Source organism: Chionomys nivalis, chromosome 1 (genome assembly GCF_950005125.1).
Source record: "Chionomys nivalis chromosome 1, mChiNiv1.1, whole genome shotgun sequence".
Taxonomy (NCBI): Eukaryota; Metazoa; Chordata; class Mammalia; order Rodentia; family Cricetidae; genus Chionomys; species Chionomys nivalis.
This window is the reverse complement of record NC_080086.1, coordinates 88,558,265-88,582,687: the sequence shown is the minus strand read 5'-3', so window position 1 is coordinate 88,582,687 and position 24,423 is coordinate 88,558,265. Positions and strand designations below refer to the sequence as shown.

Below are 24,423 nucleotides of genomic sequence, written 5' to 3'. Positions count from 1 at the left end.
TTTAAACTGAAACCCCATATATTTTTTTGTTCTATATTTTACTGTTCTTAGAAATTAATATTGACAGGTGTAAGCATGTTTATTAAAGTAAGATTTCCAACAGTAGATTGTGACACACTCTGATTTATTTTTTTTAATATTGAATCTCCAATAGAGTTACTTGGAGCCTGTCAAGCTATACATTATGAATGTCGTACTCACAAGTGGAAATGTGAATGTGTTTGAATGCTAAGCCCACTCTACAATGTAATAAGTTTAAACATAGAAAGGATGTAGGATAAAAGTTAGGTACTGAACTCCTATGCTGCATTCTTACTCAGTAGTTTTCAGCACTCTTAGAGGGATGAGCGAAACTTTCTAAAACAATCATTGATATGATTGTGTGGGGGAAAATCCCTGAACTATTAATATAATTCTAGAATTGACCGGATCACAAACTAAAGTATTAATATTGAAAGGTTTAAGAAGTCCAATTTTCTAAAAGAACAGATAACTATGAATTTTTGTGACAACAGCAACAAAAGCAGAGATGGTCCAGTGATTGAGAGCAGTTACTCTCTCACTATGACCTGAGTTTAGCTCACAGCGCTCATATCAGGTGGCTCCCACCTGTGACTCCGGCTCCACGGGATGTGCAACCTTGTCTTTGCAGACACTTACATTCATGTTCACACCTCTCTGTCTCTCTCTGTCTCTCTGTCTCTCTGTCTCTCTCTCTCTCTCTCTCTCTCTCACACACACACACACACCTCTAAAATTAATCTTTGAATCAAAAAAAGTATACTCAAGTTTTTTTCCAGTTCAAATTTTAAACTTTGCAGAGAAATGAACATAGTCTTAGTTTCAGAGTGATATGACAAAACCAATTATAAAAGCGAAACAATGTAATCATTTTACTTCTCTTCTGAATGGATTTAAACAATGAAATATAAAATCTATGTATTGACATATTTGTCTTAAAAGGTAATTATCTAGTTTATTAGACTTGTAGAGCTTTTTATGTATTCTTAGATAGGCATTTGAATACTTCATGTTTTTCATAAAGCATATCCTAACAGCATGTGAATATGATCACTGATAACTTTATTTTTCTCATTTTCATAGTTGTATTGAATGAATGAAAAGTTACAAAACACTTAGTGTAAGTTAGTAGCACATATTTAAGATATGTCATATTTTTGTGTTACTTTTATTTCAGGAAACAATAAATATGATTTTGTTTAAATGTATTTCATTTTATTTTTTTTAATTTCCTTTCACATTTTAACCACAATTCTCCCTCCCACTCCTCTTCCCACCCCTCTCCTTACCTCCCCACCCCAGCCCACCCTCCATCCACTCTTACCAAAGGATAAGAACTCCCATGAGGAGTAAACAAAGCCCAGCACATTAAGTTGAGGCAGGGCCAAGCCCCTCTCCATTGTATTAAGGCTGAGCATGACATTCGACCATAGGGAATGGGCTGCAACAAGCTTATTCATGCACCGGGGGTGGATCCTAATCCCACTGCCAAGGGACCCTCAGATAGACCAAGCTAAACAACTGCCTGCCTCCCACATTCAGAGGGCCTAGTTTTATCCCAGGGAGGCTCCACAGCTGTTAGTCTAGAGTTCATGATTTCCCCTGAGCTTGGTTCAGCTAGGTTTCCCCTAAATGAACTTAACCTCTTGCTCATGTATTCCCTCCTTCCTCTTTTCAACTGGGTTCCTGGAGCTTGGCCTGGATATTAGATGTAAAGCAAAGGATAACCAGAATACAACCCACAGCTCCAGAGAATCTAGGTAACAAGGATGACCCTCAAAGGGTCACATGGGTCACCCTGGTAAGGGGACTTAGATGAGATATCCTGGGTAAACTGGAGGTTGCAGAGTTGGGGGGGGGGCAGTAAAGGGGAGGGAATGGGGGTGGGAACATGAGGGAACAGGATGATTGGGTTGGGAGAAGGACTGAATAGTAGAGCAATGGAAGAGATATCTCCATAGAGAGAGCTACTGTGGGTTCAGGAAGAAACCTGGTGCTAGGGAATTCCCAGGAATCCATAAGGATGATCCCAGTTAAGACTTCCAGCAATAATGGAAAGGGTGCCTGAACTGGCCTTGCCCTGTAAACAGACTGGTGAATACCCAATTCTCATCATAGGGCCTCCATCCAGTAACTGATGGAACTAAATGCAGAGATTCACAACTTGTACAGATTTTTATTCATTCAGCTCACTTAGTAACATTGTTCAACTTCCATGCACCACTGTAAATACTGGATTTTAGTTTTATAAGTTGAACGGGGAACCTAGAGTCAATAGATTATCCATGATGAAGCAAAGAAATAGCCTGTTTTTAAAATAGTAAGTAAGAACAGAAGATCTTGTGGGTGGCAAATCCTAACAGAAAACTAAAACTGGAGATGTGATAGTAAGCAACTTCATATTTATCTTAGATTCGGTATTCATGGAAGTCCTCTGACATGGGGGACTTAGTTTGGAATTTGAATGACAAAGTATGAATTCTTGATTCTATGAAGATGGTTGGGAAGAACAGTACAAAATAGGATGGCTGGTACAAAACCTCTAAAACTGAAAAGATTAACTGTGAAGGACTACTGAACACATTTTGTGGCCATGCTATTTTCTAGGAAAAAATAATAATAATTCTGTGTACTTAGGTCTTACCAGAAAGTGTTTAAAGTTCAGGTTTTGATGGAAAACTATACAAGAGAAAGGAGGGGTCTAAAAGTTTTACACATTTTTATGCTTGTTCAATAACTATTGCAAGTTTTATAATCTGAGCTGAAACCTACCAAAAGCAGAATGGAACTGGATAGGAAAGCCAGAGTCCCAAAGGACTGAACAACCCTGCTCCAGGCAGCTTACTGCAAATTTGAAAGTAAAATAATTAAGACAACATGGGACATCCCACAAAGACCATGGATACCACAGAAAATAATTTATTTTATTATTTTTAAAGTTATGCTTATATGAACATTAGTTTAGGTTCCCACAAAGGCCCTAGAGCTTCTTGGAGTTGGAGATACAGGTGGTTGTAAGCCATCCAACTTGGGTGCTGGGAGCTTAGCTGAGAACCTCTGGAAGAGCAAGTTATTAACCTCTGAGATATCTCTCAAGCCTGAATATGGACAATCTTTAGTTGTTACATGCAATGATACCCATCAAATGCATGTCATCATTGTCTTTGAAGATTCAAAGAAAGCACTGAAAAAAGATGAGTTATGAAAGACTATGCTAGATGTAGAAAACTTGTATTCAAAGCATTTGTTTTTGTCTCTTTGGACACATTCTTTCAATTACACCAATCAGTGGCTCTTATGTCAGAAAGGACAAAATACTTAGAATCTGTTCAAGAGTACTTTAACTGTTATCAGTTTGTATGCCCAGAGATAGGTAAGTATCTTCATAGGTATTAACCTGATCACAGTTGTATTAGTGGAAGATGCTGTGTGAGTTCTTCTGGGAGGTTCTATTATGAAAGAAATGGCAGAGCTGCCGGGCGGTGGTCGCGCACACCTTTAGATCTCTGTGAGTTCGAGACCAGCCTGGTCTACAAGAGCTAGTTCCAGGACAGGCTCCAAAACCACAGAGAACCCCCCTCCCCCCAAAAAAAGAAAAAAGAAATGGCAGAGCTAAAGAAAGTCGAAGGAATGATTTGTAGTACTCTGTGATAACTAAATGCCTGAAACTGGGTAGTTGGGGAGAAAAGCTTATTTATTTTATGTTTTTGAAGTTGAAATCCCAAGATAGGACTGCTCTATAATTTAGGCCCACAGGAGGCCTTATGGTAGATGGCATTGAAGTGAATAGAGTGTTGTTGGAAAAGGTCATCTGAGCGTGACAGGAAGTCAGAATGAGTCTGACTCTATGACTACTTTGCCTTAACTACTTGTTCTCTTGGGAACTAATTCACTTTACAAGACAAACATGCATTCCCACGGGACAGTGCCTAGCCACCTAATGGATTTTACCACAGGAAAGGAATAAACCTGAGACTAATGATTCCTTTGAGGTACACAAACATGTCCAGCTAGCACCATCCATCAATAACATGGTAACTTAAACCTATATGATATGGGCACATCACAGTCCTTAAATTTTCAAATTACCCTAAGAGATAATTAGATTTTAAAGAGAAAAAGTGCCTTTTAGGACTTTACAGTGGTAATCAAATGGTCTTTCTGATATTTAGGGAAATAGAAAAAAATGAGGGATTTTATCTATTTGAAAGTGTCTCGTTAACTAAATTATTCCATGTATAAATGCAAAAGCACACACAAATGCTCATGTTTCTGTAATGTTAAGGGTGCATTAATATTTTTTCTTTCTTTTTATCTATTTTATGTGTTTTACATCCTCTATCTTGATCCCATTTATTTTCTGTAACATCACATCTGCTCTCCACCCCTGCAACTCCTAAAAATAAAACAAAATTTAAAAGAAGAAAAGAAAAAAAATTAAAAATCACATCATGGAAGTTGCAGTGTGACAGACACATTGAGCTACTCAATAAACCCCTTTGTCCATATATCTTTCCTTTGAAGTGTTCATTGCAAAGTCATTGGTCTTCTTTGAGGCCTCTTGTTTCTTCTACACTATTGATGCTGAACCTGCACTAAGACTCTTCTCAGACATCCTCTTGTTGCCCTGTGTTGTTGAGATCCTGGGTCCGAATGTCAGGTCCCTTCATGTGCTCCAACACCTCATAAATTGAGTGGGTGTTAGTGTGAGCCAAGTAATAACTATAGTTCTGGGCCTGAGTAGGTGCAGAGTGGTTCCTCCTGCCAGTTCGCCCCTATCCTTACCACCAGTGTGTGCTCTCCAACATGCCCCAGTTCATTATCTCTCACAGCTAAAAGAAAGAGGTATGTTCATTTCTCCTGCTTTCAAGTCTCAGGGTCAGCTCTCCAACGTCTACACCATTAGGACCAGCTCTCTTGTATTACCCTGGAGAGGTACAGGGACCACTCGCCAGAGTGCTGCAGTTGGCGAGGGCCAGAGACAGTCAGCCTGCTCTTATGACTCCAAGGCCAGCTCCTCCACCTGTCTCAGACATTGATGGGTGGGAGGTGGGGGTACGGCATTTCTCCTCCACCCATTCTGCCACATAGCAGATGAATAATTGGGATGGGTCTATCCTGCACATAAGATTGGTGCTGGGTCTTTCTCACCTCCAACCACGGGGGAGTTCTGCTGTGCTGATTAGGTGAGCTACTGGCCCATTTCCTGAGTGCTGCAGCTGGTATGGAGGAGGGTCAGCTTTCTCATCTGTTGCAGGTGGTAAGGGGCAAGGGGTAAAGAGGGCATTGTTCTTCCTTCCACATTACCATATAATAGACAAGTAGGGGACATCTCCACCATGCTTACTTATTTCGGGAATGGCTTGTTCACAGCTCTACCAACAAGATTGGCTCTATTGTGTTACCTGTAGTGATGAGATGAGCAGGCCTACTTTTCATCCTGCCCGGCTCCCTCATGGCAAGCTTAGCCCCAGGAATAATAACAACAAAGAAACTGTATTCACTTAAACACTGCCTGGCCCATTATTTCTAGCCTCATATTGGCTAACTCTCACATCTTGACTAACCCATTTCTAATAATCTGTGTAGCACCATGAAGTGGTGGCTTACCAGGATGATTCTAGCCTACATCCATCTTGGGCCAGAGCTTCATGGCATCTGCCTGACTCTGCTTTCTTTCTCCCAAAATTCTGTTTTGTCTTCCCTGCCTACCTATGTTCTGACCTAACAGGCCAAGCAGTTTTCTTTATTAATTAACCAATGAAAGCAAGAGATAGATAGAAGACCCTCCTACATCATTACCCAGATAAGGTGCAGGGCCTGCTCTCCCACATTTTGCAGCTGGTGAGAGCAGGGACAGTTTTCATGCTCTTGTGACCTCAGTGGCAGTTCTCACTCCAACCTCAGTCATTGATGGATGGAGTGGGACAGAATTTCCCCCTGCCCATGCTGCCACAGGGTAGATGGGTAATGGACATAGCTCTACCTTGTTCACTATATTGGAGCTAGCTCACCCACATCTCTGCCAACAGGGTCGTCGGCATTGTATTACCCGGACAAGATGCAGTGCCTGTTATCCTGACTGTTGCAGCTGGTGGGGGTCTTATGACCCTCCTGCTCTTATGACCACATGGTCAGTTCTCCCACCTGCCTCAGCATTTATGGAGGGGGAAGTGCATCTCTCCCAGCCCATGCCACCATATGGCAGATATGGGGTGGGGCTAGGTTTCTTGCACTCACTAATTTAGGGCTGTCTCACCCAAACCTCCACCAATAGGGTTGGCTTTATTGTATTGCCCAGAGAAGGTGCAGGATTTTGGACAGTAGATATGCTACATTCATTCATTTCATCATGAACCAGGGAACAAGTTGCACATAAACCTTTTCCTGGGGTGTGACAATGGTGCTATTTACAAGAACCTCCTTATTCTCATCTAGGCCTCATCCAGTATGGGTGCATAGGTGAATGTGTAGATATTGGTGAATTTCATGTCCTTTCTCAACCCTGAAGGTGCTGGTAATCTCTGGTGTCTGGGGACCGTTTGACGATCTAGCTCTTTGAGTAGATGAGGATGGGAAATTGAGAGGTGTGACTTTCAGGCTCTATGTTTCTGTTCACTGGGAACACAACCACCATCTCTCAGATAGCAGACTCTTTTCAGGAGAACCCTGAAGAAAATGAACAAGGACTAGCTATGATATCCACACCTCCTCAGTTCCTTCTGGGAAGACTGAGGTAGAACAACTACCCATGTGAGACATTTTCTCTCCAGTTCATCCAGAAACAGGAGCTTACACAGGGTGCACACACCAGAGTGCAAGGCTCCATTGCATTTGAAAATGTGTTACCATCCCATTCTTTTCCCTCTCTTTGTACTGTCTACTAAACCACACAGACAGTTTATCTTAGAACATTTATGGCTTAGTTAAAAAGTAAATCTGCAAATAATAAGGAACATCACACCTCATGTAAGACATATGCAAATCATATTGCTTGAGTTTCTGTAAAGATTTGAAAGGCAAATACCCAACAAGAAATCTGCCACACATCTTATTGCTAAGTAAAACTAAAATATGTGGATATACTCTTACTTCATATTTGGTTGCATTATTTGCATGATTGAATATTTAATTTTTTTCCAATTGCCTAAAAATTTTCCTAAGCTGGAGAGATAGCTCAGCAGATATGAGTTCTTAGTGGTTCCAAGAGGACCTAAGTTTGATTTCTTATACCCACACTGGGGAGCTCACAGCCATCTATAACTCAAGTTATGAGGGATCTAACACCTTTTAGACCCCAAGCCCTGCACTAACATGCATAGACACTCACAGAGACACACTCAAAAGTAGCATTTTGAAGAAAATAGATGCATTTATCAAATTATTCTTTATCAATAAAAACTCAGGAGTCAAATATTGGGGTAAGAATCTGAATGAAGTGGCAGAGAAGTGGATAAGCAACCATTGACCTCCTATCTCTATTTTATTTAAAGCTGCATTCTCCATCTAAAAGAGCCAAGACCCTCTCTAAGTCACACATTACTTACTATCTTATCTCTCCATCTATCCTCAGTCCACCGAAACCTCTAAGGTTAATTTTGATTATCTATTAGCTATGTCCATCCCTGATTTCAAACAAATTTTATTGTAAGAATGTGATCAAAATATCACACAATGGAAAATAAGAATTTTTAGGTGCTCATGTGACAATTTCAGTAACAGGAAAACCCAAAAAGTGAGCCACAACTCCCATCCCATGGATTTTCCTTAGGTGATCCTGGCACTTCTCTCTTCATTCCAATAATACTGGAAGAAAGAAGTTGTTGGAATAAATTACTATATCAGGTTATAGGAGCCTATGCCTAATATATTATTTTTCTCTAAAATGATATCATTTGTCATGTGCACATGATCACATATAAATATAAAAACACAAATATGCTAATTATAATTTTTAAATTATGTGCTTCGTGAAGTTAAGGACTGCTGTCTATTTTATTTAAAGCTGTATCTCATTGCTAACCAGAGCATCTTGTAAGTAATGACATTTGGGCCACATTACTGCTATGAAAAGTATCAAGAGATGACACTTGGGACTGGGGAGGTGGTTCAGAGGTCAATAACACAAGTTTCTCTTCTGGAAGACTTGGATTCAATTCTAGCACCCACATAATGGCGACAACCATCTGTAACTCCAGTTCCAGGGTATCCAACACCCTCTTCTGGCCTCTGTGATTACCTGTGGCACATTAGACATACAGGCAGGCAAAACATCAATACCTATAGAGTAAAAGTAAACAAATCTCATAAGAAAGAAAATAAAAGTAGACACCCTTATGTTGCAAGAAAATTCAGTGATTTTTAAAAATAATCATGAATATTCAATTAATTATAGTCTGTACTTGTTTGCACAGTAGTTTCTTTTTTGTTCATTTCCAAAAAAAGGCAAACAGATTTGGGATTCTATTGCTGTCCACAGAATGTAAATTACTTAGGGTGGAGTAGATTATCACTCTAGTCAATGCAGCAGTTACAAAGCATTTTTCGGTGTTATAATTTCCATGGACTCATCAAGTTCAGAGAACTTTGAGGAACTACAGATGTTGAGCCTTCTTTAACACTAGTTGCCCCAATGAAAGACGATAGCATCATAATGCAGATTAATACAGTGGAGAGGAGCTTGAGACACAGAAAAAGAGTTGGGGAGACACTGAGATGGCTAGGCAGTCAGATGGAAGTCATCTGGCCATCATTTTCTAGTCTTCTTAGATTTTTAAGAGATTCTATTTAGCAAGTGTTGACAATGTCAGTGTAAGAAACATATTAAATACCACTTAACTTTTATTAGATAGAATCATGACTTCATGATTTCTTAAATATATGTATTCAATGTAAATAGAGATACCTTTTTCTGCACTGAATCTATTTTATTTTATTTTTCTTTGCAAGAAGGAACAGGTTTTACTCTATATAAAAAGATTTAATTTTTTGTCTTTCTCTTTTTTATTTTATTGATTTTAAAAACTTGTACATTTTTCTTTGCTCACCTTCGTTCCTCTCCCCTCCCTATGAATTTGTTTTCTTTAAATAATGACTTCAAAGGACACTAAATATTGTGATGTAATTCTATCATACAATTCTATGTTTTTTGCAGAAATTATTTATTTGTATTTTACATATCCTAATTGTTTGAATCTTAAAATAACCACTATTATTTTGACAGAAAAGGGACACTCTTCAATCAAGAATTTTTCTTTAAGGGGTAGTCAGAAATCATCAACTTCTTATTTATAAAGTTTCATCCAAATTACTTTAGCAGAAAAATGTAACAGCACCGTTTGTTTTTCTAATCATCTAATGTGATTTATAAAATTGCTAAGTCTTCTAAGTTATCAATAAAACTTTATGTATTTGTTTTTATATTTGTGATGCTTTGGATTATACATAAGGTTTTTAACTGAATATAGTATAAGCTTGTTGAACTCTTTAAATACATAAATGATTTATAATGTGAATATTCAGGAGCTGGAGAGATGGCTCAGAGGACCTGGGTATAATTCTCAACATCTACACTGGGCGACTCAAATTCACCCATAACACAGGCTGCCAGTTGTCTTGTGGCCCGTTCTTACTTCCATGTGCGTACAGGAGCACATTTATTCTCTCTCACATGTGCATTCATATGAACAAAATAAAAACATATTTTAAAATAAACACTTCATTCATTAAATACTGAATTGCATAGTTACCACAAATAGTATCTACTAAGCACTATTTGAGCATTTGAGATCATTCCAAGTTTAATAAAATACAGATAATGCATGACAGTAGTAAACTGTTAGAGTACATTCAAATAGTTTGTCTTCATGGAGGTGGAAAGGGCAGTAGACTTCAATATTTGATAGAAACCAAAGCAGGTTTTATCAAGATTGTTGCAGGAAGGAAAACTAAGAAAATTGAGGGTGACAATATAGAACTAATACAAATAGGATTGTAAGGCAATAATTTTAAAAATGAGAAAATAATCAGCTTTTACAATATTACAATATTTCATGCTACACATTAGATGATGATAATTATGTAAACTCCTTGTCTGTTAGTTTTGCCACCATTACTGTGCACTAGAGCAATATGTCTTCATATATGTGTATAAGTATTAGTATTACACACACCTATCTATCTATCTATCTATCTATCTATCTATCTATCTATCTATCTATCTATCTATCTGGAACACACACATTTTATATATACACACACATATTATGATTACACATACATTATCTGAAGTTTTCTTCAAGTTCATGTTTAAGATTATCAGGTAGAAATTGTTAGGAGCAACAATACACTGAACATTCATAATTTTGAATTGTTGATTAGTCTCATAATACCTTATACAGAAAGACACATTTCCATAAATGACCATTCCACTGAGAACACCAGGAACCCTAGAAGTAGTCTAGGTCAGGACAAACTTTATCACATGAAGTATCATAAAGTAGAGGATTTCCAGAAGAAATTTAAATTATGCAGTACCACGATGAAAACTGCCAGGATTCAGGAACATGGACACATTGTACTAGTTTAATACTTTAGTTAGCCTGGAGCAACTGTAATCACAAACTCTATGAAATGTTATTTGTGCCTGTACAGTAACATTAATTTTCTTTTAATCTTTGTCTGCCTCAGGAAATATATCAATTGAATTTCACATTTCTTTCCAAGGAATCACGGACTCTGAAATACAAACTCATTTACTTTGTATTTTTTCCCATATTTCTTTCTAAATTCTGAATGATTTAAAACCCAGTAATTTATTATCCTGCATTTACTTCTTCAAAATATAAAACTTAGATGTTTAGGTCGATTCTGTGAACTTTAATAAAATGAATGGATTTTTTATTTCACTTTTAAAAACACATTTATCTAATTTAAACGAGAAGCCCATCTCAAGCACATGGGCTGTTTTTGGAAGAAGTATGTGTGCTTCACAAGGGGTGCTTGCAACCAGATACTATGGGTTTAATATTTAAATCTCTTTCCTTTGACTTAAATCTTCCTGTACAAGTCACCTAATCACTTTACCTCAGTTTCTTAAAGTTAGACTTGATGGTGTCACTTACGATATAATATAACGTAGTTGTGCAATGTGATTTCCATAGCACTGATTATTCAGTTTAGGGCATCTTAAATATTTTCCAATTTTGCCCTTTCTTCATATATTTTTATGAGCTCCAATATATGAGTATATTTGGTTTTCACAATGCAATTCAAATGTTACTGACAATAAATTATAAAGAAATCTATTTTTTTTAAAAAAGCGTTTGACCTACCTATAGTTTTATACTTTTGGAAAGATTAATGCAAATTTGTAGACTGATGAGATAGACTGTTTATTTAATTTTTCATAAAGAAATCAATTTTGGCTGGACATTTGAATCTGAAGAAGATATGAAATATCTTACACATGTTTTAGAGTTTATCATCATTTTGATATTGTAATTGTCAATATTGCAAATATCACTTCACATGACTATGGAGCACAAAATGGCAGACCTGTTTTAAAAGATTCAAAAATTAGTGTAATTTTTTTTGAGTATTAAAACAAAATTAATTTAACAATAAACTAATCTTGTGCAACCTCAGTTTGGGTTCAGGTCCTGAGATAGGGAAGGGGTGTCGGTGTAAGCAAACTTCTGACCACCAAGTGAATTGTACTCATGTGGCCCTGAGTATCTCATGCTGTATTTATTTATACTTAAGCAGAGCCTTTTTCTTATGAGGTTTTCATGAATTATTTTATTATAGGCTTCTATTTTTGACTTTAAAATATGCAACACAATTTAATGAATGCATTGTGATAATTATAAATGTCCCCTTTATGCTTCTCCAATACAACTCCCCACCCCCTGCATGACCCTTTTCTAGACACAGATTTCAGCATTTTTGCAGGCCTAACTAAATATCGAGTCAGACACATCCTGCTATCACAGCATATTTGTCAACTGTTAGCTACTAGTGCTTACATAGTTAAAAAGTATTAGACATGAGCACAATAGAGTAAGGACAACAATATTCAAACTCAGACAATAATTCTTTCATATCTGCAAGATACATTTTATACACTTTCTTTTTCTACAAGAAGATTCTAAGTCTCAATCTCTCATTAAAAGCAGACCTTGACAAAACATTCTTTTCCCATACCACTATACCATACATCTTCCACTAATACAAGGTCTTGTGTATGCTAAAGATGAATCTATCCATTCCATATGTTACATTGCATTTTTCTCATCAGAATATACTAAATATTATCATTGATTTCATATGATTGGTGTCCAGGGAAGTTACTCTCAACAGTTGGCAGTATGTGTATTCCTGAGGCTTTTTCCCTATTCTGTGTTTGTATGCCCTACTCTTCTTTCCAGAACTGTGAGACATGGTTAGTGTTCAAAGCGTTGTTTTCTTGTATGTACCTAAGTCTCTCTATTGAGGTAGAAAAGCTCCCGGGATTAGGAGTTGCAGTTAGTAATTCCAGACAAGAGATATGAGAAACATTAGTCCCCTGTGAATCTTAGGGGAAAATATTTGAAAAGGAACAGAATTTCCAGAGAAAAATCACAGCTGTTGCATGTGTGACTGACAAAGGAAAACTAAAACCACCCTAAGAATTGCCAATATAATGAGAGAGAAAAGAGCCTGCAAAGTGCACAAATTTTGCAAATTCCTACACTGTCCCATTTACTACTTGTTCTTGCTAAGTGAGAGTCCATTTTTATAGGTGCCTTGCCCCATGGAAACCCAGGGACAGATATATACCGATCTGTCCCACGTTAACCCATTGGACAGGTAGTCACATGCTGATGTGAGACTAGGTTGCATGACTCCAGACAAACATATTTTATAATGAAATTTAAATCAAAGACACAGCAATTTAAAAAATTAAGCATAGCTCAAATATAGTATCGTTTGCTACATACATACCGAGGCATGATGATGGGCAATATTAAACTTATTGCCACAACTAATTCATTTTGTTTCTATAAATGTAGAACACTTTGTACAACCATGACAAACACTGAAGAATTTATTATAAGATAGCCCTCAATCTGAACCCATGTGTTTCAGGCAGCATGCACTGACATTGTGTGGTGTGACATCATTCATAGAACAAAAGTGCACATGTTTACAACCATGACTTTGGTGAACAAGCAATTGTGTGAGAGGCTGCTGCAGGGCAAACCTTGCTTTCATTCTATGCTTGATTTTTATTAAATGTTTGATCATTGCACTCTCAGGCCCATCTTGATGTTGCCACATGTTTCACGGCCCACACACTCTTATGTAATCTTTGTAATCTAATGTAAGAATTGATGCCTCAGTTTAGGAAGCTGCTCTGGAGTCAGAAATCAATCTTTGCCATTTACAATTGTGTTCATTTAGAAGAGTGTGGAGGTTTGAAAGACAGTGTGTGCTTTCTGTCTTCAAAATGACATAACAATACTGAACTGATGAAGGGCCTGAGAATAATGACATCTCTGATTCTGAAACAGGAGATGAAGAACAATTTCAAGAGTTCAGTCTAGATTGCAGATTTCAGGCACTGGTCCACATGTGTGTAACATGACTAACATTGAAAGCAGAGCAGAAAGAAAAAATAATTTTAAAAGTGTTGGCACTTGGGTGATTTTTGTCTTTAGATAACTTTTGAATCAAGTGATGAGCTGTTTAAACATTTAAGCACATACTTTTGAAATTTTTCTAAGACTTACATTCTCAACATTATATAAGGAAAAGATCAGTAAATTGACTGCAAGAAAGCATTTTAACTATGCTTTTTATATTAAAGTAAGACTAGAGATTAGATGTAAGAGTAATTTCTTGAGTTTTTTGTTAGGGTAAGCAACCACGAAAAATGTTCTGAATTTCTAAGTTAATTCAACAAACACATGATAATTCATGTATCTCAGTACTGACACCTAGAAAATAAATATCAAATAAGGATTAAGTTATAAATTTTCTTGTGAGTGTAAAGTTTTTCCCAGAAAAGTAATTTAAAATTAACTCTAAATGCAAAGCCTACTAGTGAATCAACAGGGAAAAATACTAACATCCCAAAGTTCCAAAGGCTTGACTTCAGAGAATCACCAAGATGGACAGCTAAGGCATTAGGTCTTATTGGAATTATCTAATCCCTTGAGTACTTCCATCAGCTTCACTGACAAGCCATGGTACTCAGAATTAGCTATAGGAAGACTCTTAGGGAAACCCATGGACCTAACCTAAACTGAAGTAAATGTGGCATCTTTGAACTTTCATGTTAGGCAAAGCTAGACAGAGGGTTAGTTACTGCCACCATCCTTCAAGAATGCACCCTTTTACCCAAATACCAAATCTCTATTGAGGAAGGGTTTCACTAAAGTGTGAGGAGGCAGGCATTGAACAACTCTGATTCTTCTGGGCCATGCACCACAGTTGAGAAGTGATATGAACAATATGAATGTACAAAGCAGTGTGGCTTTTATTCTAAAAATGATAGTTCAAAAACAGAATAGATGGATAAGGAAAATGTGGTACATTTACACAGTGGAGTACTACACAACAGAAAAAAAATAATGACATCTTGAATTTTGCAGGCAAACGAATGAAGCTAGGAAACATAATTTTGAGTGAGGTAACCCAAACCCAGAAAGACAATTATCACATGTACTCTCTCATAAGTGTTTTTAAACATAACGCAAAGAAAACCAGCCCACAAATCACAATCCTAGAGAACATAGAAAACAATGAGGACGCAAAGAGAGACATATATGGATCTAATCTACATGGGTAGTAGAAAAAGACAAGATTTCTTGAGTAAATAGGGAGCATGGGGGACTTTAGGAGAGGGTTGAAGGGGAGGGGAGAGGCAGGGAAGGGAGTAGAGAAAATGTAGAGCTAAATAAAAATAAATAAAAGAAGGAGAGCCGGGCGGTGGTGGCGCACACCTTTAATCCCAGCACTTGGGAGGCAGAGGCAGGCGGATCTCTGTGAGTTCGAGACCAGCCTGGTCTACAAGAGCTAGTTCCAGGACAGGCTCCAAAACCACAGAGAAACCCTGTCTCGAAAAACCAAATAAATAAATAAATAAATAAATAAATAAATAAATAAAAGAAGGAGAATAGATTTAGTAAAAAGTCATTTTGTTTTACCTTCTACAAATTGATTGTAAGAATAGAATTAATCAAGCTGGAACACTAGGTCAGTAAACTGTTGTACAGAAAATACACAAAAAAATGGTTATTTTAAAAACTGTAGTGGAGTTACTCCTTCGTTTGTACAATGCCAAGAACAGTGGGATCTCAAACTAGAAATGAAGCTCAAGACACACTGTAGATAGTTGCTTGCTGGGCTTGGTGCTATGTTTCATGTAGATCATCTCACTTAAGCCTAAAATTACAAATTTCAAAGCTGCAAAAATTGGAATATGTGGTTCAGGAATGCTCCCAAAGTTCACAGAGCTTTTCTGGCAAGATCGATGATAGATATATTAGCAAATTTTTGTTGGACAAAGATAATTATGAATCTGAACCCCGATGCCCTGGATTCAAATTCTGAAGTTGCCACTTAATATAAATCAAGTTCCTGGCTGCAAGTTTCTTTCTCTGTCAAATGGAGTTATTGAACCCAAAGCTATTTACAATGCCCCTGTCTCTCTTTTGTGCCTTGTCGCTGAGGCTAAATATTAAAAAGTCACACAGGCATTATAAGCTTTTAAATAATAAAATTTGACTTCATTCAGTTAAATCATAACTTTTTAGGTCTAAAAAAATTGTCATACAGAAATATCTTCACTACCAGGAATAAAATGTGTATTCCACACACCCATGCTGTATATTTCTATATCAAAAAAATACCCTAACAAATCACAGATTCTGGATAGTATGTTGGGGTTTGGCAGAGCTGATGAAATCTACATTATCGTGATAGCAAGTGCAAGAGGATTCTGATCATAGAGAAGGGGATGGTGTCTCACAGACCCGGTTTTCTGATGCAGCTGACATCACACACCTACCCACCTATCCCACCCACCCACTCAATCGACCTCATACCCACATGGTTGCAGGAGTGCAGACACAAACATCTGAGTACAGGGGGATATGGGTAAGAAGTCCTATTTTTTTCTAGTTAATAGCTTTTTCTACTTATGCTTTGCTAAACCACCTTAATTTAGCATACTGCAGAACATTTGCTTCAGGGTAATTCTTCTCTCTACCTACAATTTATAACATTTTGGTTTGGTCTTGGATGATTAATTTTGATCAATGCAAAGAGTTTATACTCTCTAGTGAGAAAATGCATATGTTTCCCTTGTCACATTCCCTAGAGGATTTTAAAGTATAATTTACTTTAGACACACTAGATAGATATTATGTCTATATTCTTGAAGAATATTGAAGTATATTTCAAATCAATTAAATATCTCTGTTTATATTAGTTTTAAGGTACTATGCACACAAATTTGAATATATACCCATCAATAATTTGACTAATGATGTTTTTATTTGTTTTTCTGAAAGCCCAACTGTCTTAGAGAATAGAGTGAAAATATATTAATTTTCGTCTGAATGAATTCATTGTGCTTCAGTGGAAATAACAAAACTCAGAAGGAATGTAAAGTTTTCTCTTGTGTGGTAGGTAGATGGCAAGGAAGGAGATTGGATATCCTAGACATGAAATCACCACTCGTCTTAAATGTCACTTTTTTTTTTTTTTTTTTTTTTTTTTGGTTTTTCGAGACAGGGTTTCTCTGTGGTTTTGGAGCCTGTCCTGGAACTAGCTCTTGTAGACCAGGCTGGTCTCGAACTCACAGAGATCCGCCTGCCTCTGCCTCCCAAGTGCTGGGATTAAAGGCGTGCGCCACCACCGCCCAGCCTTAAATGTCACTTCTAAGCTAACTGAAGGTGATGTGAATGACTGGTGTTGGCAGCAGAGTCTTTGACTGAGATTCTCCAGATATATGATCTAACATTATCACCAGAACAGGACAACTGCAAGGAAACTGGTTGCTAGAGTATTATGAGTGCTGGTGTTACCAGCACTCTTGATGCCCAGAGTTCCACTCAGCTAGGGCCCTGTAACATCTATGACCTCCTGAATATCAAGTGGAGAGTGCAGGGCTGAGTTTTAGGAATAACAGAAATTAACACTGAAAGCTAATTAGGCTCTTTCCTTTACTTTCATCATTCCACAGAGGAATTAGTCTGGACCATGAGAACTTAAAATTCTTAAAAGAGGTAATTCTAGCTCTATGGAGAGATAATATAGCAAAATATAGCAATTATAAAATTCACAGTATTTGTCAAACAACATGAATTACTGGGGAAAAGGAAATGGATAAGTGAGATTTATAACCAGTTGTAAAATTCAGTCCATAGAAAGAGAGCTGGAAAAGAGAAACAGCAAAATAATCAAGTAATTATTTTTAAAATTTGGGAAGGTCATCAATATGATCCCATTGGTCAACATTTCTGTTTTTATGCCAATACCAAGTTCTTTTGATTACTGTAGCTCTGTAATAGAGCTTAATGTCAGGGATGTTAATGCCTCCGAAAGTTCCTTTATTAAATAGGATTGTTTGGGCTATCCTGGGTTCTTTGTCCATATGAAGTTGATTATTGTTCTTTTAAGGTCTGTGAAGAAGTGTGTTGGGATTTTGATGGGGATAGCATTGCCTATCGATTGCCTTTGGTAGGATTGCCATTTTTATTCTGTTGATCCTTCCTATACAAGAGCATAGGAGATCTTTTCATTTTCTCGTGTCTTCTTCAATTTCTTTCTTCAAAGACTTGAAATTCTTGTCAAATAGGTCTTTCACTTCCTTGGTATTTTATGTTATTTGTGGCTATTGAAAAGATGATATTTCTCTGATTTCCCTCTCAGCTTCTTTATCTCTTGTGTATAGGAGGGTTACTGAGTTTTTAGAATTGATCTTGTATCCTGCCACATCTCTGAAGGTATTTATTAGCTTTGGAGTTCTATGGTAGAGTTTTTGGGGTCACTTATATATACTATCATATCATCTGCAAATAATGAAAGTTTGACATATTCCTTTCCAATTCGAATCCCCTTGATCTCCTTATGTTGTCTTATTGCTATTGCTAAAGCTTCAAGAACTATGTTGAAGAGATATATAGAGAGTGGACAGCCTTGTCTTATTCCTGATTTTAATGGAATCGCTCTGAATTTCTCACCATTTAATTTGATGTTAGGTGTTGGCTTGCTGCATATTGCTTTTATTATATTTAGATATGATCCTTATATCCCTAATTTCTTTAAGACCTTTATTATGAAGGGGTTTTGAATTTTGTCAAATGCTTTTTCAGCATTTAATGAAATAATGGCATGTACTCACTCATAAATGCATATTAGGCATAAACAAAGGACACTGAGCCTATATTTCATTATTCTAGAGAAGCTAAGTAATAAAGTGAACCCAAAGAAAAATATAGAGATACCCACCTGGGATCCAGAAACAGACAAGATCACCTGACAAAATTGGGAGCGTGGGGGCAGGGGGTAGAAGGAAAGGTAGAAGGAGAGGGTTGAGGAGAACTGAGGGAATGGGATAGTAAGGATGGAGAAAGTACAGATATGAGAGCAAGGAAAGAGATATCTTGATTGAGGGAGCCATTATGGGGTTAGCAAGAAACCTGGCTCTAGAAAAATCCCCAGGAATCCACAAGAATGACCCCAGCTAAGACCCTAAGCAATAGAGGAGAGGGTGTCTGAATTGGACTTGCCCTATAGTCAGACTGATGTTTATCTTAAATATCACCATAGAACTTTTTTCCAACAACAGATGGAAACAAGGGAGAGAACCACATTGGAGCACTGGACTGAGCTCCCAAGGTCCAATTGACAAGTGGAAGGAGTGAGAATATCAGCAAGGAGGTCAAAACCATGAGGGGTTTACTCACTGAGACAGTTTGCCTGAGCTAATGGGAGCACACTAACTCCAAATGGACTGGGAGTAAACCAGCATGGGATTAAACAGGTCGAATGTGGTTGACAGTTGGGGCAGACTGATGAGCCACTGGCAGTGGCACTGGAATTTGTCTCTACTGCATGAACTGGCTCTTTGGGATCCTGTTCTCTTTGGATGTATACCTTGCTCAATCCTGGACTTGCCACAGGCCAGGGTGCCTTGTCTTCTCTTAGGATTGGAGGGAGGAGTAATGGGGAAGGATATGTGTAGGGTGTGGGAGGAGAGGAGGGAGTGAGAATTTGAATTTTTTTTAAAGTAATAAAATAATAATTTAAAAAATTAGTGAACTGTTGGAGGAAGGGAAAGAGCTCATGGTAATATCAATTATATATAAAAATATAAAATAAATCTGTTTGTACACTACCAAAGTTTAGATAATATAGGAAATAAGGCCAATAAACTTACAGATATCACCACAGAAAGTATGCAAAATGAGGAACCAAGGTGTGGGGGAAACTATTTGACAAAATAGGGTGTTAGTGGCAGTTGAGACAAAAAAGCAGTTAAATTAAACCCTGAAAAGGGTATTCAGAAGGATAAAGAACAGAAAGATTGTTTGAAGAAAAGTAAAAGACATATTATATTACAAAAATTATGTTTAAAAAATCGCTCAAAAGATAGTTATTAAAGTGTCTTATGAGAAAAAAACTGTGTCAAAGTAATTTAAATTCATGTAATTAATATGACCTGTCTCCTTGTCTGTTCATGAATGCTTCCTATATAATTTGCATTCTCCAAATGCAAGGAAAACATATGTGTTTTACTCAAACTGGTCTTGTGTTTAAACACACATGCAATAATGATCATGAGATGGGAGAACAGAAGATGAGTTGGAAGATGGAGAGAAATAGAAGGTAGCTCTAGCTTCTGCTGTGCACAGAGTTCACGTCTCATTTCACTTTTAAGAGGAGCAGATGTACGAGTTACAATGTTCAACAACTTAAACTTCAAAGATTATGTTGAGAGAGATTCTTAAATATATTGGAGGACAGACAGAGAATTTGCCAACTAGGGATTAAAATCTCATCATCCCGAATTCAAACATGCCCCTGCATACTGCTTCAGTTCACTAAATGTACAAATGAATCCACTTCAGAGTGTTTTTATCCATATCTTCCATGTTTGAGAAATGCTGTTTGGCTCTACATTTTTTTTTCTGGAAATTTCCTTGGAATCTAAACTTTTCACACTGTTCTGTGTGAATGGAGTCACATCTCTGTTGAGAAGGCATTAGAAAAGTCAGTTACACACGCTCTGTCAGTGGATTCCAGAATCTTTTGAAAAGTCAACAGAAACATGTGTACTCTGTGAAGCAGAAGGGCTTAAGTGATGTTTTCTTCCACAGCTTTACTAGAATAATTCAATGAAGGAATTTTAGATATGAGGAAATGATTTGTTAAAAACATCACTACATAATCTTCTAACTATAAATGCTGATACCCAAAGGAATAACCCAATAGTTTAATCTCTTTGTAAATATGAAATATTTAAACTATTATAACATGCTTATTAATTAATAAAGCCATAAAGAGTTAAAGGTTTTTTTCTTAAATTATGAAAAATATAGCTAGAATATTTAAGTAAAACATATTGCTTTCCCAAATTCATCTTTTTATTGGATATATTGAAGATAATGCAGCCTTCATAGTCTCATCAGAAATAGAGAAATACTCTGACTTAAATAGAACTTCTTAATTTTGTTCATGCTTTTCTACTCTTTTAAGTTAGCTAGAGAAATTAAAAAAATATATGTTTCAAGTTTGTTAATATAAATTTGTATCTATGTTTCCATTTTTGTTAGTTTCTAATTTATTTAAAAAGTATGCACATACGTGTATTTTGGCTGAATGTGTGTCAGTGCACCACAGTTATCATTTCATTTATGCTCCAGCAATGCTTAAGCATGCATGGACAGCCTAATTATGGTAGTTCTCCAGTTATCCTATCCTAAGCAGACCTAGTTCCACTGTCTTCCATTATGGTGTCTATATAGTGGGTTTTGGGCTTTCCCCGTTGCCTTATCCTGTGCATTCCTCCAAGCAGTGCTGTCTTCTGTCATCTGTCTCTGCCATCATTCATTCCCACATGCTACTCAGACTCTTCAAAGAGATATGGGGACATGAAGTCATTCCCATGGAACATTCATTCATAATTTCTGTACACAAGAAGAAGGATAAGCTGGACTACGCAAAATGCAGGGGTTTTAATTTGTTGTGCCACAGCAGCAAGATCTTCTCCTTCATTATCTTACAAAGGAGTAAGGGCAGAACAGAGAAAATCCTAGCAGAGGCCCAGTGTAGATTTAGATCTAACAGGAGCACAATAGATCGGATATTTACTTTGAGGAAACTGTAGAAAAGTATAAACTATTTAGAAAAGACTTCTATGTCTGTTACATCGTCTTCAGGAAGGCATTCAATAGCATTTGGAGGAAAGGACTTTGGAAACAATGAGCTTCTACAGCTAGTAAGAGAAAAAATAGAGACCACAAGAGGACATCTCAATCTCTGGAACTGGAGATATGGAGAGTTGTGAGCCATTATATAGGCGCTAGTGTTTGAACTCAGGTCGTCTGCAAAAGCAGTCAATGCTACTAGTTGCTGAATTATCTCTCCAGCCTCTGTCAGTATATTTTTAATGATAAATAACATCTGTATCTTTTTATTGGATACAGTCTGAGTGTTTTCATATGTGAGGACAAAGTATAATGATAAATTCAGAATTGGTATATATATATATATCACTTCAGGAATTTATCATTGCCTTGTGATGAACATTTAAAACATTCCTGTTGATAAAGAACATTATATACGTGTATGTATATTTGGGTGTATTTATATGAAAATGGTGAAAAGGAAAAGAAGTCTGAATTTTAAGAATATGTCATTAATTTTTAGGAGAGAGTCCTTTCTATGTCTTCTTTCTTCATTCTGGAAGATGGCATTCAAAAATATTTGGTCAAATCATTGATCTTTGGGACTATATATACATATATATACTTCCTTTTGTATTTCTCAATATCTAATACAATGCATGAATCAGAGAACCATTTAATAAATACATACTGTAAAGTAAAGAGGAAAAGGAGAAAGAAAGAAAAGAGTCGGGATGGATGAGAAAAATGTGAAAAAAGAGTGCTATAGCATTGGTGTGATTTTCACTTCATTCTCCAAGAGAAACAACCACTATTAGGGTAATTTCAGATCATTTGGTTTTGATATTAAATCAGACTTCTACTATATTCTCTTACTAAGTTCCATTGATTCAATGAACATATATACAAATAATAATGGTGGGGGTGGATGGATGGATAGAGAGATTGATGGTAGATAGATAGACAAATAGAAAACAGATAGAGATATGAGCAATCAGTAACCCTATTTTCCATCTTGAATCACAAGCACATTTTGCAATTAGCTTGCTAAAATATAGATTATCCATTCTTTGTTTTAAGCATAGTGTGCTGTGGGAATTTGTTCCTCCAATAGCTGGGAACCTAGCATACACAGCTTCATTCAACCTTATTGGGTCTTTACAACCCAAAAGTGATAGTGTATACAACTTCACTCTCTCCCTTTAAGAGAGCATGTCTGCAGACAAGAAGCCGCATCTTAAGGCCAGTACCCCAAAGAAACTGGCATAAAGAATTTCTGGAATAGTGTGTATTAAGGACTTGCATTTTCTTGTTCTACTGTAGAAATCAGTTATAACAGTAGGGAGGGGAACTTCTTTATCAACATTAAATCCTGACTAATTTTACTTACTATAGTGTTTTTATGATTATTAGTTAATTCTCTGTGTATAATTATGTATTATATATACTTTTTCTTTCAGGGTTTAAGCTTGAAACGACTGGAGGCATTACAAGGCGGGAGAGAGGTAAGAAAGCATAAAGGGAAGAGGAGAGCATGGGTCTGGTGGAGCAGTGATGGTGACTAAGGACATTGGTATTGTGAATATACACATGTATATTTGTGAATATATGGGTAAACTCTCTATCTATATCCATGTATGTAGTTATATTGCTCATATGTTTCCATACATTCTTAGAAAAGTGGGTTTTGCACATATTTAAGTACAGATAGTATTTGTGCTTACTCCTCTGGAGTGGAAGAAAATACTGTTCATCTGGGGTAAGAAATGTATCTGTTAAACTGAATTTCTGCAGCAAACGCTCAGAGGGCTCAGGCAAACCTTTTAGGCAAAATTTGCAATTCAAGTTTTACAATGTCTATTAGGAATTCACAGAATTTATAATATTGGCCAGGAAGTATTCATAGAGGGTATACAGTTGTTCTGGTCACATTAGAGTCCTTAGGTCTTCTTCTAGAGATACTGTCTCCTCAAATGCCTTATCAACCATGAGAACTCACAACAGTAGTGACATGACATTATATTAGGAATGCTGTCTTTGAAGAGATTTATTGCTATTATCTGTGACATTTATATATCAAATTATTGGCAAAAAGTGGAGGTTGGTTTTCTCCTATAAATAAAAAAATAAGTCTTCCTCCTCCTGTCACTTGTGACTTCTTTTCTACAAATGGATTTCGTCCTTAATGAGTGACATTGGCTCCTTATCTCACTGTTCTAACTTATACTTGGGTGTTTTCAGTATCTGGCATTTTGGTTCTCTTGATATTAGTAATTTAGAGCCCCCTTCTCTTTGTCTTCTGCTTTCCATCCAGAAATTTTTTTCTCTTGGTGGCTCACATCAGAAAAATAACTGGAGATAAAGAAATATAGATAAGTTCTTTAGGTGTTTATTATGATGTAAGAGAGCAAGATGCCAGACAAAATAGGACTGATGTACATACAAACATAGAGAAAAGTGAGGCAGCATACACAGATCTGCAGAGACTCGACTCAAGCAAGGCAAAATTTTCACTACAAATAGAGGCTGAAATCCCAGATCACTGAACTACAAACTATTTGTAGTTGATCACTGTTGGGATAGGGAAAACAGCTTTGTCTGCTGAGTATCACTGAATATATCAACCATACTCCTGGGCAAGCACCCAACAGTAGGCCAACACAAACAATAATTCATATATTTTGGAGGGTCATTTTATTTCAGTTTGTTTTGTTTTGTCATCTTTTTTTGTTGTTGTTGTTTTCTTTGATTTTCCTTTTTTGAGGTAGACAGGGACAGAAAACTTGAACTTCAATGTGTAGAGAAGCAGAAGGGATCCAGGGAAATTTGGGCAAGGGAAACCATATTCAAATTTAATTTTATGAAAAATAAATTAATAATAAATTGATTCATAAGCATGATGGCCTCTCATTTCTTTTTATTAATTTTGTGTTCTAAAGGAGAAAAACAAGAGTACTTTACAGTTCATTAAACCATAATCAAATTCATACCATAAATCAGG

At 36.7% G+C, this 24,423-nt stretch overlaps 1 protein-coding gene across 2 annotated transcripts in view; it reads left to right on the top strand.

The window, feature by feature from the left end:
* Window positions 1-24,423, top strand: part of Ccser1 (coiled-coil serine rich protein 1) — a 1,171,018-nt gene that overhangs the window by 778,988 nt on the left and 367,607 nt on the right. For both annotated transcript variants that reach the window (XM_057763688.1, XM_057763695.1), the window contains one exon: window positions 22,883-22,927. In XM_057763688.1, coding sequence (XP_057619671.1) covers window positions 22,883-22,927 — 45 coding nt within the window. The remainder of the gene's footprint in view (window positions 1-22,882; window positions 22,928-24,423) is intronic.